The 17,941-nt window shown below is 49.0% G+C and overlaps 1 protein-coding gene across 2 annotated transcripts in view; it reads left to right on the top strand.

The window, feature by feature from the left end:
- Positions 1 to 17,941, top strand: part of LOC101726067 (BOS complex subunit NOMO1) — a 50,947-nt gene that overhangs the window by 25,199 nt on the left and 7,807 nt on the right. For both annotated transcript variants that reach the window (XM_004855792.4, XM_004855793.4), the window contains exons 14-25: positions 839 to 970; positions 2,298 to 2,434; positions 3,916 to 4,003; positions 7,409 to 7,472; positions 8,005 to 8,100; positions 10,485 to 10,703; positions 10,812 to 10,894; positions 11,755 to 11,914; positions 12,060 to 12,186; positions 13,669 to 13,782; positions 14,576 to 14,703; positions 15,613 to 15,754. In XM_004855792.4, coding sequence (XP_004855849.2) covers positions 839 to 970; positions 2,298 to 2,434; positions 3,916 to 4,003; positions 7,409 to 7,472; positions 8,005 to 8,100; positions 10,485 to 10,703; positions 10,812 to 10,894; positions 11,755 to 11,914; positions 12,060 to 12,186; positions 13,669 to 13,782; positions 14,576 to 14,703; positions 15,613 to 15,754 — 1,490 coding nt within the window. The remainder of the gene's footprint in view (positions 1 to 838; positions 971 to 2,297; positions 2,435 to 3,915; positions 4,004 to 7,408; positions 7,473 to 8,004; positions 8,101 to 10,484; positions 10,704 to 10,811; positions 10,895 to 11,754; positions 11,915 to 12,059; positions 12,187 to 13,668; positions 13,783 to 14,575; positions 14,704 to 15,612; positions 15,755 to 17,941) is intronic.

The raw sequence follows: 17,941 nt of genomic DNA, 5'->3' as shown, positions 1-17,941 counted from the left end.
CATTCCAGTAGTTCTTTCTGAGTTATTGCCACAGTGGTCACCGAGACATTGTCCTTGGGCATTCAAAAGAGCCCATAAGTTTCCCCACTCCTCCTTCAGGCCCAGGTCTCAGTCCTAGCTCTTGTCTTACCAGTGCTGAGACTGTCAGCCTCAGGTTTTCCTCCGTGAAATGGGAGGAGGTTTCTAATGACTTGGTTAAGAGGCGGCATAGCATGTGGTTAAGAGCACAGACTCTGGAGCCAGACTCCTGGGGCTTCATCCCCAGCTGTGTGATTGGGTGAAATTGCTTAAACTCCCTGTGCTTTTGGACCCCTCGTCTGTGATGTGGAGATACTGGCAGTAGCTGCCTCGTCGAGTTGTGAGGATAGAGTGAGTGAGTGTGTGTTGGCCTGGGAAAAGTGCCTGGCACACAGGGCCATGTCAGTGCTGCTGCCGTTGGTGGTACCCTTGTGACAAGGGGCCTGGGTCTGTGCCGAGTCTCTCACTGACTCAGCTCCTCTGTTCCTCCTGCCTGCTCTTGGTGCTGGATAAGTGTCACTCCCACTTCCTCCTGTCTCGGAATGTTCCTGATAAATGTTGCTTTCCCTCTCCTCCTCCTATTCCTCTGGCTTGAACAGGGGTGTGCAGTGGGTTCCCTTTCTCCACTGTGCCTTCATTGTGTGCCAATTGCACGGAAGACTGCCTGGAGTCAGGACGGTGCACGCTAGCTTTGAAGGACCCCTGGGGCGCTGCCTCTCAGGGGCTGGGGACGGCAAGCCTCACGCAGCAGCGGAGCAGCCGAGTGTACACTGTGCTCTGGGGTGCCATTCATATGCGGCCTCCTGTCCTTCCCCTGCAGACACCTGCGGTGACCTGCTGGTGACCCTTCAGTCCGTGAGCCGCCAGGGCGAGAAGCGCAGCCTCCAGCTCTCCGGCAAGGTCAATTCCATGACTTTCACATTTGACAGTGTGCTCCCTGGAAAGTACAAAAGTAAGCACTGAGTGCAGCACTTCCTGTCTTGTAAGCTCTGCAGAGCCCAGCTCTCCAGTTGTGCCTCACTGGCGCATGCCTTGCTCTTTGGGACTCTTCTGTGCCTGTGACCTTGAATGTGCATTATGTAGCACTGGCGGCGATCCGGGAGTCCCGGCTCCGTGAGCTGACTGGCGATCTGGAGAGGCTGGTGGTGTGTAAACCACACCGCTCCTGTGCTTTGGCCAGTTCATTCACTGTTTCTGAGCCTTGGTTTTATCCTCCTTCATCTGTTTTGGAGAAGGTGCCCTGATTCATGCCGCCTTATTTCTAAACACCAGAAAGGAATGTGATGTAATTCCATTCGTGTGTCCACCTCTTAGTCCTGTGTGCCACTGGCAAGTTACTTGATCCCTCAGACTCAGTTTCACATGTGTGAAATGGGAAGAGTACTGCCTTTCTGCAGAATCGAAGACCGAATGGAATAAAGCTTGTGATGCCCTTGCACAGGGCCTGGTCAGGAGCAGGTACAGCCCATCAGCGGGAGTCACCTTTCTCCTCCCTCTGCACAAAGCCACTCTTGCCTGGACTTGTACTTTTTCAAAGATCAGCTCAGAGCTGCTGTCAGTCAATACCTTGTAAAGTGGACTTCTGCATCAGGGAAGGACAAACTACTGCATAAGGACTGACTGCCTGTTTTCAGTTTCCTGAGAACATTGCCACATCTGTTGTTTCTGTATTCACTGTAGCTGCTGATGAGCTTCAGTGGCAGAGTAGAATAGTCAAGGTCCACAGTGTGTGGCCTCAAACTAAAAATAAGATGTTGTGGCTCAGATATGCAGGAAGCTGAGGCAGGAGGATCCCTTGAGCTAGGAGTTCAGCTTGGGCAACATAAAGACCTCATCTCAAAAAAAAAACCCCAAAAATATTTACAGAAAATGCCTGCTGACCCCTGACTATCTTATTTGCAGCCCGATCTTTCTGGCCCAGTTGGATTTCTTTGTTGGTGATATTAATGGCCAATTTTTATTAAGCAGTAACCTCTTTTGAGCATTGCCAGCAGTGTATATTCATATATGTATGTGTGCACACATACTTTTTTTTGTTGTTTTTGGTTTTTTTGAAAGAAGGCCTCCCTATATAGTTCAGGCTGACCTTGAACTCACTGTGTAGCCCTAGCCCAGGCTGGCCTCGAACTCAAATCCCAGCTCCCAGATGCTGGGATTACAGGCTTGTGCCACCACGCCTGGCCACACACTTAAAGTCGGTTAGCACACTGCAGTTTTCCCAGTGCGGCGTGGGTGGTGTGCTCTGTGCCCACTGCCTGTCTCTGTGTTTGGCTCTGCAGTCAGCATCATGCACGAGGACTGGTGCTGGAAGAACAAGAGTCTGGAGGTGGAGGTTCTGGATGATGACGTGTCGGCTGTGGACTTCCGGCAGACGGGCTACATGCTGCGATGCTCCCTTTCTCATGCCATCACTCTGGTACGTGTGGGTCGGGCAGAGCTGCTCGCTTGGAGAAATGCTTGGCTTGTAGAATTGCCAAGAGGATGATAATTCTGGTCAAGTCGGAACCCCTTTTCCACCACTTGATTTGCCCACCTGCTAGGGAAGACACAGTCAGGGAGGATTTAAAATTCCTTAGTGGACAGGTGCCTGTATTTAGGGGATTTCCTTGTCTTGGTCCCACGTTAAGTCAGACAATTTGGAAGAGCGCTGGTGTGTAAGCCATGCTGCTTTTGTGCGTTGGCAAGTCCACTGACTTTCTGAGCCGCAGTTTGCTCCTCTAACCTGGGCTCATACACCTGACGTTGCCGTTGCAGGGAGGTTTCTGTGAACCTCGTAGTGTTTCACACTTCCTCCTTTGTGTACGCCACTGTTGTTTAGGACGAGGTGCACCCGAGGAAGTTTCTCTAGAATACAAAGAGCCCTAGAGTCTGCAGCTCTCTCACTGGCTGTGTGGCCTGATGGTCCACCAAACAGATTCCAGGAAAGGCAGTGTCTGTGTCGTTCACTTAGGAGTTTTATATAACTTTGGATGTCAGGCAGTGGCAAATGTCATCATCAGAGCGCAGTAGAGAACCTGAGGCAAATGGTTATTAAACGATGACTTACGAGAGACATGGGAAGAATTGTGCCTGGTTCCCAGTGCCAACCTGCTGCTCCGGCTGCCATGAACAGCAGACAGACTGCCTTAGTGCAGGAAATGGGCCGATGAATATTGAGCTGAAAATACACCATAGAGCTTCCTTTTCTTCAACCCTTCAGTGCAGCTCTGCTTTCCATAGATTAAGATCCGTCTTCCCTAACCGTGGCTTAGCTCCCACTTTACTTCTGGCCACTCTCAGCTTGCTCTTGAGGCCTGGCCACAAGGACCTTCTCCAGTCTAACGCCACGCCGCTCCTTCCTCTGGGCCTTTGCACGTTCCGGCCCCTCTGCCAGGAGCACCGCGTCCTGAATGAATTTCTGCGTTCCAGAAATGCAGGTTATTTTTTCCCATCATTAGCGCTGCATCACCACCGCTGCCTACTCAAGAGAAGCCAGCCCTGCGCCTAGGACGCTCAGTGACCCTGCACAGTGACATTTCTTCATCCTGTCCCCTGTTTATTTTCTTCTTAGTGCTACTCCTTCCTAGCTGAAACCACTAATTTATTTGTTGACACATGGATTATCTGATTTCTTGAATTAAAAGGGAAGCCCACCGAGAACAGGAGCCATGCCAGCGCCTCCCAAGGCCCAGCCTTGTGTCTGTCACATAGCAGGTGCTCAATAAATATTAGTTGACTGAATGAAAGGAGCATGTTTGTGTTGGAAGTTTTTGAAGGTTTTTAATTTTCCTGTGGCACCCAGCTGCTCAAATGATTAATGGGCAAAACAGATGACTGGTTCGGAAACAGAAATATTATTAATCATCATGGTGTCTCCATCTCCCCTAGTAAGTCACTGTATTGGCTTTGGTCCCTCAGGAGTTTTATCAGGATGGAAATGGAGCTGAGAACGTGGGGATTTACAACCTCTCCAAAGGCGTCAACCGCTTCTGCCTGTCCAAGCCTGGTAAGTCTGGAAGGATTGATGTGCTACAAGTCAGAAAAACGGGGAGATGCTGGGGATGGTTGTGAAGGCATTTTTCCTGTCCTCATTCTGTGGGCATCAAGCTGCCAGCGTGGGTTGTGTTCCACACACAGCCCGTGGAGGGAGCCATGTTGGAAGCCGTTCCTGCTTTCTGGGCTTTGAGTTGGGCAGAGCCCATTGGGCCCTTTAACCTGCAGAAGTGTATGCCCCTGGTCAGTGATCTCTCTTCACGGTCATCTTTCTTTGGTTTTTTTCCTCAGTGTATAAAATTCATTTGTTAATAATGTATAAAATCTGTCACTTCTAAAAATTGATGTACGTAATGATCTTTTTGAAATTGAATCATGTCCCACCTTAAAATTCTTCAGTGTTCTTGCTCTCCTTTTTAGTTTTATTGAGATACAGTCTGCAGACCATAAAATCCATCCATTTGGGGGTTAGGGGTGTGGCTCAGTGGTGGAGCACTTACCTAGCATAGGTGAGGCCCTGGGTTGAATCCCCAGCGCCACAAAAAAAGAAAAAAATTCATCCATGTAAGGTATACAGTGATTTTTAGGAAACGGACCAGGTTGCACAGCCGTCACTGCCGTCCAGTTTTAGGACAGACATTATTGTCACCTCCAGGAAGGTCCTGTGTTCCTGTTGACAGCTAATGCCTGTTCCCAGCCCTGGGCAGCCACTAACTTCCTGTCCCTATGGATCTGCCTTTTCTGGACCTTTCACATAAATAGTAACTGGTATTTAAATAGTATTGTACAATAATGGTATTTTGTCTTTGCATTTAGCATGTTTTGCAGTTCATCCACGTGTAACATGCATGAGGAGTTTGTTTTTTGTTGTTTCCAAGATAGTATTCCAGTATGGGGTAATAGTGCATTCTGTGTATCCATTCACCAGTGGGTGGATGTTTGGGTTGGTTCTGTTTTTTTGGCTATTATACATAATGTTTCTGTGAACATTCTTGTACAAATTTTTGTGTCCATATGTTTTTCCTATTTGAATATGTAGGAATGGAATTGCTAGATCATACCGTAAATTTGTGTAATTTTTTGAAAAGCTACACCTTGGCTTCTGAAGAGGCTTTACCGTTTATTATTCTCACCAGCAGAGCACGAGGATTTCTGTTTTCCACGCCCTTGCTGACCTTTGTCATTGCCGGCTTTGTGTCGATAGTCCTCTTGGTAGAGGGAAGTGGCACCTTGCTGTGCTTTTACATTGCATTTTCCTGGGGCATAATTCAGTGGCTCCTCTTGGTGCTCTGAAGTACAAAATCCTTACCTTGAGCTCCCCTGTGACATATCCCTGAATACCACTCTCCACTCCAGCCTCTCTGTCCTCCTCCTTCTTTTTCTTGGTGGTACTGAGTACTGAACCAAGGGTCTTCACGCTGAGCTACATCCTCAGACCTTTTTATTTTTTGAGATAGGGTTTCACTCAGTCACTAAGGTACCCAGGCTCAACTCAATCTTGTGATCCTCGTGTTCCCTCTTCTAGGAAGCTTCCTTTATGCCTCATTGCCCGAGTGTGTCCCATGGTCACTCCTGGCTGCAAAAGGAGTCTGAGTCAGTTGATTCGTTGCCCAAGGCTGGGCACTGCCACCCTATAGGTAATCAACATCTGTGTTTTAGGGAGGAAGGACAGTTCCCTTGGTCACAGGACAACCAGCCAGGCTATGCACAGATGCCTGCCACCCTGCTCCTTGCCTGCCAGGCCTTCTCACAGTGAGCTCATTGTTCCATATTGCTCTCCCAGGTAGAGTTGGCCCTCCAGTGTCCTTTAAGCCTCCCTGGCCACCCTGCCGGTCGCAGCAATGCACATAGCCTGGTTGGTGTCAGTGGACGCTTTGCCTCTGTCTCTGCAGATGTTAGGTCCTGCGAAGGCAGGGCCACAGCTGTACTGCCCACGACATGTGCCACCCCGGCACAGTCCCTGGGCTGGGACAGGCGCACTGTCAGGATGTTTTGAATGAAAGACAAAATGAAGGAAAAAGCGAGTCCTGTTTTTCCTCTGGTGGGAACTGCATCGTGGCTTGCTCAGTGTGAAGAAACCAGCAGGGGTGGTTTGAACTGATCTCACATTTTGTAGGAAACAGTGTCAGTAATCATTTAGGGGAATGCATTGTACTGTGCTTTTCCTGAAATTGACTGCATTCCTCTGGCAAGTGATGAAACATGGCCCTGGTCTGGGTATCACTGTACGGCCCTGCAGTGTAAAAATGTTTTCTCCACCTGCTTCATGGTTTTCTGGACCTTCTGCTGCTCCCTGCTCCTTTTTAGGAATATTTACAGGAGGGGCTCAGTGTGGTCGTCTTGTGGGTCTTTAACAGAATCTTTTAAGAAGAAAAATTCTCAGTCTGCTTTGAAGGGAAAACAGTGTCCTCTCCTGTGTGTGTGTGTGTGTCTGTCTGTCTCTCCCTCTCCCTCTTTCCCTTTCTCTCTCCTGCCCCCCCCCATTGTAAATTTTGGGTTGATTTATAACAGCTTCTCTGGATAGTTAGTTTGTTTATATGAGGAGTTATCTAACTGAACACACTGTACAGGACAATTAGAAGTCGTCATGGCAAGAGAAAAACCATAGCTGGCCTGTTGCAGCCAGCACAAAAACAACAGAGAAGAGTAGGGGAAATGTAGGGGTGGAGGTGGGGTTGTTTATTGTAAAGAAGAAACAACTCCTTAGGAATACTGAGAAAGGAAGATTCTGCACTGGGAGAAAAGAGACTAGGATGCAAAATTACAGGTGTTTTAACTCCAGCCCTGTCTCCAGCTCCAAGAGCAGAAGAGAAAAGACAGTTGAAGCAAACAGGCAATTCTGTAAAATTTCTCTTAGAAACCCTAAAATTTTTCATTAAAATCTGAACTTGCTTTGGTTTAAAAAAAAAAAATTAAATCAAAAAGCCTGTTTTCCTGACATGCTAGTTGCACCAGAAAATAATCCCAGTACCCCTCCCAGTCAGTGACGTGTTCAAATTGACCCTCTGTCTCACACTGCTGAGCCCAGGTGTGAACACATACACGTGTGAAGCTCGGGGGGCTGTTGGTATTGTGTGTCCACATGTTAACTGTCCTACGTTCATGGAGGAAAAGTGTTTCGTTCCTCCTTGGGGACGTACGTGTTAGCTTGGCCCTGCAGATATAACTACTGTGAGCTGTGTATTATGGGAAATGGAAAGTTCATGCTTTTAGTAGGCTATGAAATGGATGGGTCATTGGTAAGATGTTACCATGGGCAGCAAAAGAGCCGCCTGCCTGGTTTTTCTGCTCCCATTATCGTTGATCTGAGATATGTTTGAGTTTTCAAATAGGAGCTGCCTTTAGATTCTAAATGTTGGAATTGCTTAATGTGATGGACACCATTCTCCAAAAATTACTTCTGATTTCCTGTCCATAGGTGTGTACAAAGTGACCCCTCGCTCCTGCCACCGGTTTGAGCAAGCCTTCTACACCTATGACACGTAAGCCTGGGTATTTGCTACTCGGTGGCATTGGGGGCATTTGGTGGGAGGGGCCGAGTAATCATCTCTTCATTTATTTCTTAGGACAAGGGAACTTTATTTTTTTTTCTGGAAGAGGTAAGGTCAGGCATTAGCATGAATTTCTGGATAAGGGTTTGAAGACATTCAGATAAATTACTGTAGAAATGAAGGTAGATTAGCCTTCTGAAGAGTTCTGTAAGCTCAGGATGTCAAGTACCTTAAATATGATCTTTGTTGAATCTCCCAGCCCTCGCTGATGGAGCTATCTCAGCTCAAATCGGCCATGTCTATCCTTTTATAAACGGGTGGAATTGGAAAGGTAACGTTTTGGGGAATGGCATTAGTTGACCATTTGAGAGACTCGTATGGACTTCCAGAGTTATTTCATCCCAGACTAAGAGCCATTTCCTGCGTATGTCTCAGGGTGGGGCAGGTCCCCCTAGCGGGTGCTGGGGTATTCCTTGGCAAATGATGAGGTGGCATTGCTAGTGGATTCTTCTCTGATTTCTAGGTCTTCACCCAGTATCTTGACATTGACAGCCATTCGCCACCATGTCCTTGGAACGCTCACCACTGACAAAATGATGGATGTCACTGTGACTATCAAGTAAGACAAGTGTCCCTCTGTAGACCATGAGTGGGCAGTGGTAGACAAGGCCTGAGGAGTTCTCTGAAGACTTGCGGAAAATTGTTTCTGATTTCTTATCTCTAGGTGTTTATGCAAATAGCCTTCCCTCTCTTATGCCTGTACAACACAGCCATAGATTCACAGCAGCCTGGATCGCTTTTATGATTCAAGAATTAACTGTGGGTGAGGAAGTGCCTTCTGACAGCTTGATTTTGTGTCTTAAATTTTGTGTGAACTCTTTAATACTTTTTTGCTAAGGGAAAAAAATCTCTGGGGTTTGTTCATTGTATTGCAAATGTTTTAACAAATTTTTCAAACAATGTCTCCTTTGGACCTTTTCCCGGAAGCCTTTGTAACCGAGATGGCACTGGACAGAAGAAGGGTTGGGAGAGAGAGTGTTTGGAGAGCAGTCCCTGAGGGTCATGTTCACGTGCATGTTGCTTCTGAGGAGATTTTCTGCGTTGTGGTGAGGTTCTTCTGACAGCCTAACTTTCTTGGGAAATCAGAGTTTTGGCAGCATGACTGTGTTTGTTGGACAGAATGGAACGCTGAGCAGCTTGCTCCCTCCTTCCTCCAGTTAAAGCTGCCTTTCCAGCCATATCGCCATCTTTCTGTCAGCACTTCTTTGTCCATCTGTCATGAATGAAGAAAATACTACTGGGAACCTTCAGGATGATTAGGGCATAGGTGCTGGGCCCAGTAGGCCACTGCCCTTACCCTCATGGAGTTTGCTGTCTGCTGCAGAAGCAGACACAGAACTGGAAATTCACAATTATGCCTACAGTTGTGCTGAGTGCTTTGAACTTGACCTTGAGCTGAGGGCATGCAGGAGGGGTAGGCTGGTAGGGGCCAGGCCTTGTTGAGAGTCTTCGTCTCGTGGACTCCACTGACATGTTTTAAACACAAGGGTGACTTTTTGTTCCAAAAGGTTTCCCCTGGCTGCTGAGTAGAGAACAGAAGAGGCCCAGGGATGGGGTTGGGGAGGATGGAGAGCCCAACGAGAGGTGTCGAGGCCTCCACCAGCCCCGTCTGTCTAGCCTGTCTCTGGCAAACCCAGTGGTAGTGGAGTACGTACGGAGCAGCGTGTGGGCCGGCGACGTGGAGGAGGCTGAGTTGGCCCGCTGTGGCAGCGTGGCCTCTAGGGTCAGCGGGGAGAAAAGTCAAGGGTGTCCTGTGGTTTCTGACCAAAGGGACTGGACCAAAGGGGAGGCGGGTTTGGGGCAGAAGGATTTGCCGAGTGGCCTTAGTGGGCCCGGCATGGTGCCTGCTGCTGGACCAGTGTCGTGTGCTGTGTTCCTGCCTGGAAAGCATGAGTTACTGGGATGGCTAGGAAGCTACATCCTTCCCAGGACTGACTCCATGCTGCCTTGTTTTCCTCTTCACCGAGTTGACTTTGGTAACCTCAGGAGGGTGTTTTTGCTGTGTGCCTGTGCTGGGGCTGTGAACTGCGACTTCTGGCTGGACACAGCCCTTGGAGTCCGTCTGGGGATCCCATCCTTAGCAGGGCTTAACCCAGGCTGTTGGCTGTTGCTCTTCACAGACCTGCGCTCTGGGGTTACCTCCCTCAGAGGCGGCAGCTCCGTTTTCTTAGCTGATACTTGATCCTTTGTCGCTCACACCCTGTGCCTAGCGAACCCCTGACTTTATACCGTCACACGACAGTCATACTGTGGTGCACTTCACCTCAGTAGCTCCGCCACATGTTGTTTCCTGTCTGCCCTCCCCAGTCCGGAGTTGCTCCATGACAGTGTGTTGTTCCTCTATGGTGGAGTCCAAATCCTCCTCCTGCTAAAGGCCCAGCAGCTTCCCAGGCCACCCAGTTTAAAATCCAAGGTCCAAGCCACCCCAGTACAAAGCAGCCTTCCTGACACTCTTTCCCCCCGTTCTGTGTTACTTTTACTTTTCTCCGTTGTGCTTATCCATTGCCATCTGATGTTATTTTTCTGGTTAGCATCTGCCCTTCACACTAGGATGTGAGTTCCACGGGGTCAGGGAGGTTGTCAGTTTCCTTGAGTGCTGTGTCCTCAGTGCCAGAGCGGTCCCTGGTTTTCTTGCCCAGTGGATTCTCAGAATAGGTGGATGGAGAAGCAGGTGGTGGGCAGAGAGCCCTGGGCTGTGCGGAACAGACACATTCCCATCAGCTCGTCATAAAGTCAAGGATATTCTGTTCTAGCCCAGATCCACCACAGCACTGAGGCATTGTTTTTATTTCTTGTTAAACTCCAAGTGTTTTTAAGACAGAAGACCATTGTGTCATTAGCAAGTGTTCAGTTTTTACTCCAGTCACTGCGCATAGAAATGTCAAATTCCCACCGACTAGAAGGATACGCAGCTGAATCCCATGGCTGCCCCTGCTCTTCCAGGTCGTCCATCGACAGTGAACCAGCCTTGGTGCTGGGTCCACTGAAGTCTGCGCAGGAACTGCGGAGAGAGCAGCAGCTGGTGGAGATCGAGACCCGAAGGCAGGAGAGGGAGAAGAATGGCAAAGAGGAGGGTGGGGAGGGAAGGACCAAGCCGCCCGGGCAGGAGATGGTGGATGAGCTGCAAGGCCCCTTTTCTTACGATTTCTCCTATTGGGCCCGGTAAGTGCTGCCATGCTTTTCTTTCCAGCATCCTTTGGGGATGCTGCAGTTAGGGTATCAAGTTCTCCAGGGACAAAATGGCCTAACTGAAGTGTTCCAACCTTGTAGGTCTGGAGAGAAGATCACTGTGACGCCCTCGTCGAAGGAGCTGCTCTTCTATCCCCCTTCCGTGGAAGCTGTGGTCAGCGGAGGTGCGTGTCCACTCTGAGCAAGTGTCACTCCTGCATGTAAAGATGGACTGTGTGTTGCCGCAGCGTGGCTGAGCCTATAAGCCCCTAAGACACTCTCTGCACTTAGATGTTACTGTTTGAGGAAGGGATGGATGAATGCATGGTGACTCTTGCTGCTGCAGTTGCAGTGATCTTTCCTGGAAGGGACTTGGTACCCTTGGATATAGATGAGAGCGAATCCACCAGTTGCTGAAACTTGAGAATTGGCCTTCTCTGTCTGAATTGTTTATGGGCTTTCTGTTCTCTGGCAGGGTGTGGTTGGGAGTCTTTTGGGGATGATTGCAACAGATGGCTTTTGGCTTTCTTTTCTTGTGGTCCTGGCAACGGAAGCCAGGGCCTCACACATGCTAGGCAAGTGCTGTACCACGGAGCTACACCTCCAGGCTACTTATTCCAGTCCTACGGGTTTGGCAGATTGTAGGCATTTGTGTGATTCATGTTTGGGAGTCACGTGTGTTGGAAGCAAGACATCTGGTGGGGGTCTTCACCACTGGGTGGGTGATGGAGCAGCCCTGCTCTGACTGCTGCTCTAGGGCTTCACCCCTTCTGGGTGGCCTTGTGAGAACCAAGGCTGAGGCTGAGATGCAGTGACCACCCAGCCTGTTTGGGGTCCTTCTGCTAGGTCCTTGGCAGCTGAGCAAGGCCTTTCAGGAGTGGAGAGGGGCCACGGGTACATGTGGGGACTGCCCTCTTCTGGAGCTCGCGTCTCTCATATCTAGTTGGTCAGTTCTGGGTCCTCCTTTCAGGGGAAACTCCACACTGGCCACCTCCCCTCCCTTTGCAGCTCAGGCCTGTGGTTGTGACTGTTCTGCCTTTTCTAGAAAGCTGCCCAGGGAGGCTGATTGAGATCCACGGAAAGGCAGGCTTGTTCCTGGAAGGCCAGATCCACCCAGAGTTGGAAGGAGTTGAGATCGTCATCAGTGAGAAGGGAGCAAGTTCACCCCTGATCACAGTCTTTACTGACGACAAAGGTGCCTACAGGTAAGGCCTGGAGTAAGGCACTCATGCCTGGGACCACTGGGAGCCCCCCGAAGAAGCTGGGAACCTCGGCTTCCTGAGGGAAGGTGATGCTTTCTCCAGGATGGGAAGCAGAGCAGTTCACAGCATTTTGCTTTCTATCACTCAGCGTCGGTCCCCTGCACAGCGATCTGGAGTACACTGTGACCTCGCAGAAGGAGGGCTACGTGTTGACTGCGGTGGAGGGAACTATCGGAGACTTTAAGGCTTATGCCTTGGCTGGCGTGAGCTTCGAGGTAACGCTGTGTTTTCAGAAGGCTGCTTCATTGGGGTGTAATGAATGTATGATAAGTGCACAATAGCTGTCTAGTTGACAGTGTCTGCATATGAGTACACCACATTACCATCACCGTCGAAATAGTGAGCACAGCCATCACTTCTGAAGGTTCCTCTGGACCCCGGTAGTCTCTCTCTGCTGCTGTCACCTGCTGTCAGCCTCTGCTGGTTAGTTTGCATTGTCTAGGGTTTTTCTATAGATGGAATTGTACGCAATGTACTTGTCTTTGGTCTGGCTTCTTTCACTCAGCATACTGTGGAGAAATGTCAGCTTTCACATGGTTATGTACATTCCAGGCAGCGTTTTAAGCAGTTGTCCTTAATTGTTCCGTATGGAAGGATGCAGGATGTTCCTGTGGTGGTGTCTGATGTCTGTCTCTCGTCAGCTGGCTCTGTAGGGCAGAGACATGCTGCGTATTGTGCACAGTGGGTCTGGAAATCTTTAAGTGTGAATATTTATAAACTGCCAGCCAGAGAAAGAGTGACACCTTATATCACATGAAAATTTAAAATTTGATGTGGCTGAATATATTTTAAACCAGACTAAAAGATGCAGGCTGGGAAGAACTATTTGTACTATAAATAATATCCCTGGTTTACCAGGAACTCTTAAAATCAGTGAGAAAAAGACAACCCCATAGGAAAAAAATAGTGAGCAAAGGATGTGGGTGGGCAGTTCATGGAAGTAAAGCAGTGACTGAGGAGCATTGGAGACATACTCGGCTCCAGAGTCACTGAGGAAAACGGCAAGAGGGAACGTTTGGGGTGAGTTTGCAGTAATTAAGTCCACGTCCATATTTTGGGGCCTGTGTGTTTTCCCGTGCACTGGGAATTTGTAGGGCTGTAAGTGGTACGACCTCTTTGAAATATGATTCAAAAGTATCTTTCTGAATTTAAAATACACATATCTAAGAATTCCTAGGGATTAATTGTTCAGGAAAAAAGATATAAGCAGAGAAATGTGTGTTTGGGGAGCTCAAGTTGTCTTCTTCTGCGCTGCCAGAGCCGGCAGCCTGCTGTGGATTGCTGCCTCCTACTTTAGCATGTTTGGCAGTGGTTTAGAAACAGCAAGTCAGAGCTATATGATGGTAGGAGAGGAGAGCTAGGAGCAGTTGTTGAGGAAGAGAGCATGTGCAGCATGCAGTTTTTTGTTGCATCTCCTTCCCCTCTGGTAAATTTGCCAATATATCCACATGCATAACCTTGATGAAATTTGTGTGAGCGAAGAAAGAGTTTTGGAAGGTTTCACAGCAATCTGCTAACAGTAGTTACTTGCGAGGAGGAAGAAGAGTACTCCCTACCCCTATGTGTAGCAATAAAGGACAAGAGCAGCCTGGGGTATAGTTCAGTTCCCTGCACCACCAGAGACAACCCAGTAACCTCTGGCCTGTGAAATGTCTTTTGAGACTGACATCACCCTGGTCTCACTTCCTCATCCCCAGATAAAAGCTGAAGATGACCAGCCCCTCCCTGGGGTCCTCCTATCCCTCAGTGGTGGCGTGTTTCGTTCCAACCTCTTGACTCAGGACAACGGCATTCTGATGTTCTCAAACCTGGTAAGGTGTCCGTGATTACCCGGCCGCCTGTCTTCCCCTAGAGGTAGCCAGGACACAGACCGAGGCGTGACTTGTGTTTTGCTTGACACAGTGAGAACAGAAGGCCACCATGGAGTCGTGTAAATGTCTGAAGGGGAACCACATCTAATTAGTATTGCTCTTGCTAGCACTTTATACTGCTGATTTATGTTCCTTTCCACATTCTTGTGTTCTGGTTACCCACTTGTCACCGTGGCAGTGTAATTAATTGCCCTGGTCACAGCGTCCCTTTGTTTAACTGTGGGATCCTGTTGTCTATGATACTGAATCCCGTGGTGTGGTTAGCTTGGGTTTCTTCTGCAAAGAGTAGTGTGCGTGATGGGTGGGAGAATGGCACCTGTTGTACACTGAGGACATCGTCCTCCAGCGGGGATTGAGGCAGTGGGCCTTCATTGGGCAGCATGTCGGTCATGGGAATGAGGAGGTTGTCTTTACAGTGATGTACGCCCAACTTCAAGTTATCCTTTTCTGCTTACTTGCTGAGGCATAGAGAGCCAGTTTGTTCGTTCATAGCATTCCAGTGTGACTTCTGCCTCACAGATTTGTTGTAGGCACACGGTAATGTCAGCTGCCATTGGTAGAGTTGTATTGTGCTTGCCAGGATGCCTCATGCTCCTATAACTATTCATGGTAGAGATGGGTTTACCATTTCTGTCTGTCTGGGAAGCCCTGAGCTCCGGTGGCATGATGGAGTCCATTGTTCCTTTCATCTGTCCTAACACGGCCTCTGGGCTTGCGTGTGCTTGTCCTGCAGAGCCCTGGCCAGTACTACTTCAAACCCATGATGAAGGAGTTCCGGTTTGAGCCATCCTCCCAGATGATCGAGGTGCAAGAGGGACAGAACCTGAGGATCACTATCACTGGGTACCGGACAGCCTACAGGTGGGCCCTTCCTCTCTGCCCCTCTGGGTTGGTGGTGAGTCACACTCAGGCTCTCTTCTCTAGAAGTACACCCAGGCTTCACATCGATGTGATCTGGGAGAGGGGAGTCATGAGGTATGAGGTCAGAGAATTTTGCCTGTTACTATCTTAGCTTGTGCTCAGTCACCAGCTTCCTATTCTGATTGTGCCCAGAGCAAGCCTGTGAAGTTGCGAAACAATTTTACTTTTAAAAAAAATTTTAAACTTGATTAAATTTTGAAAGGGAGAAATACATTCACTTGGACACAACTTCAGAATGTTAAAAAGAGTACACAGCATAAAGTTTCCTCCTGTCCTGTCTCCCAGCTATCTACATCCCCTCAGGAGGCATCCAGTGTTGTCAGCTTTTCTGGATACTTCTGGAGGCAAGGAATGCACATACTGCTCCAGATAGACATCTACTAGCCACCTGCAGGCCCCTGTCTGTACACGTACACTCTGTGTGTGTGTGTGTGTGTATACATACAAAAGCACCGTGGATGAAGATTCATCAGAAAGCCTGGGGTTACAAAAATGGACCATTTTCAGTGACGTGAAAAGTCCTCTTGAGTTATTTTCATGTTAATGAATCCTTCATTATTTAAAGATGAGCAAGAATATAAAATAAAGTTTAAATTCTTTTAAATTAGAATTTTCTGGAGAATCCCTCAAAATGTATGAGAAAAGAAATCGGAAACAGCTTGTCCTGCAGGCAGGAAGGCTGGATTTGCACGTGGCCCAGACATAGCTGCGTGCCTGGGTCCCTGGGGTGATCCCACCGAGCAGGAGCAGGTTCTTGCTGGGGGACACAGGACACTTCGTCTTCAGTCCTTTGTGTGCTTCAGAAAACCCCGACAGTACCGCGTTCCATTTCTTCTCTTGTCACACCAGTTGCTATGGCACTGTGTCTTCTCTGAACGGGGAACCAGAGCAGGGTGTTGCGGTTGAAGCCGTGGGACAGAAGGACTGTAGCATTTATGGAGAGGACACTGTGACAGACGAGGAGGGCAGGTTCCGGCTACGTGGATTGCTGGTGAGACTTTGACCGTGTTTTGTGAGTGGATTTCCTCATACAGGGAAAAAATGTGTTCAGAGGTGTCTGGTGGTGTCCCAGGATTCGGGCATGGGCCTGAGGGCTGGGCTCTGTTTGACTGATGTGGCTTGCCATACTGGGTTGGGTTCTGTGGCAAAATAAAGGTTGAAAACCATGGGTTTCGCACAGCCTTGCCCAGCATTGAGTGGTTATGACCGATGGCAGGGCCTTCCAGCCATGTGTGGAAACATGGGTTGCCAAGTTCTTCTAAAAGAGAAGTCAGAAGCTCATATTTCTCTCTCAAACTCCTGATTCTGAAGTGTTAACAACTAATTCAGAAAAAAACTAAGTGTGTACAGAAGAAGTCCCAGAGAGGAGCCTTCTGTCATCTGCAAAGTGAGGAAGCAAATAATGTCTCCTTCATAACATGGCTGTGAGTCTTAAAGTACATCTCAGGACACGGAGTGCTGCCTGATCCCTTGCCTCAGTGAAAAGGTTAAAAAAGCCACGACAAGGGAGCCCTTCCTTGGGCAGTGCTCAGGAGGCTGCGGCTGGCTGCCTTTCCTGTAGCTCTCCTCACTGTGCTGTCAGAGGAGCCTGGGGCCTGGGCACCTTCCCGCTGCCTCTTAGCTGAGCCTCCCCTCCCCTTGGTGACTGGCTCCTGGTCCACCCCACGCTCCTGGCTGCAAGTGTGAGGGTTTCAGTCGCCGCCTCTGCTCTTCTCAGTGTGCTGCTGCCCGGCCACGTTCTCCCGTTCCCCAGGCTTAGCACAGTTCATTTAATCCGACTGAGCATTGCGGTAGATCTCCATTATGATGCACGTCTTCCCGCGGCTTCCTTGCCCTCTTGCTGTCAATTCTTCAATAGTTTTTAGTAGTTTCTGGAGCTGGCCCCCCGCTGGTGATGCACACCTTCCATGTTCAAGGCCCTGTGACGGGATGCCCTCCGATGAATCTCATGAGGGGTTTTGGGTTTGAGTTCAGTGCTTTTCCAGACACTGGCAACCTGGAGGTGCCTTGCTGAAGATTTCCCGAGGGCTTAGACCGTGGTCAGGGTTAGCATTTGGGCCCATTTGTTCCTCTGACCTTGCTGATCAGTGTTCCTGCCAAGCCATCTAGATACTGCTGCCAAAGTCTGCAGGCAAACTTGAGACGGCTGCCCATCGGGTGAGGAATCAGGGCCAGTTAGGGTTAGAGCGGCTGCCCCGATAGGACCCTGACGGGCCCCGGCCCTGGAGCGAGTCGGCAGGGCCCGCTCCTCCCACCCCAGCGGCACTGTCTCCTTTCATTTCAAATGAGCTCCTGAGTCTCCTTCCCTCGGGGTGCAGAGAGCTGCCAGCCCTGACTGAGCACGTGGTATGGGGGATCAGACATTTGATTGTTGTTGTAGTATATTTTGTTCTCAGCAGTAGCTTTATTGTCTTTGTAAAAGTCCCATGTACTTGTTGCAGAATCTAAGCAGCAAATAGGAACCTGCCCTGTTGCCACCCCTCACCCCCAGGATATGGTCCTGATGAGTGTGTTTCAAACTCTGCTCCTCGCACTGCTCTGCTTGTATGACGCAATGATTAATGGGTGGATGACTGATTAGAGAAGACCAGAGTCTTGTTACCTGCTCTCTACAGTGGGTTCAGTGTATTGACTTTTCTGGTAAACATGATAACGTGCCTATAAATTTAAGCAGTAAAATAAATGTAAACAAGAATTTTGTTTTAAAGGAAAAAGCCTCAAATCCTACTTCCCAGAAATGATATCTATTGTAGCATTTTGGAGTGTCATTCTATTTTTTTTTTTTTTTTTTTTTTTTTTGGTACCGGGGATCGAACTCGGGTCCTTACGCTTGCTTGCGTGGCAGGCAGTGAAACCACTGAGCTAAATCCCTGGCCCTGGAGTGTCATTCTAGATGTCACCTGATGCATATATACACAGAGGGCAGAGGGGCAGCAGGGAAAGAAACATTTTAGAAGAGTCAGGGCAAATTATGCATTTAGTCTTGAAATAAACCACATATAGTCCTCCTTGGGTAGAAGAAAATCAAACAGAATTGGGATCAAAGGAATGGCAGGACTTCAGATGTGTGTCACCAGGGTGCTTTTTAAAGGGACGCCTGAGGAGGTGGGCAGACCACAGACAGGAGGTGAAGGGACAGCAGTGGTCCCGGTCAGCTTAGGTCAGGTGTGACAGCCAA

Source organism: Heterocephalus glaber, unplaced genomic scaffold (assembly GCF_053883595.1).
Source record: "Heterocephalus glaber isolate CG9 unplaced genomic scaffold, H.glaber_assembly_v1.0 deba00000943, whole genome shotgun sequence".
In the NCBI taxonomy this organism is placed as follows: Eukaryota; Metazoa; Chordata; class Mammalia; order Rodentia; family Bathyergidae; genus Heterocephalus; species Heterocephalus glaber.
Note: the sequence above shows the minus strand (reverse complement) of the source record. Positions and strands in the feature narration are given on the sequence as shown.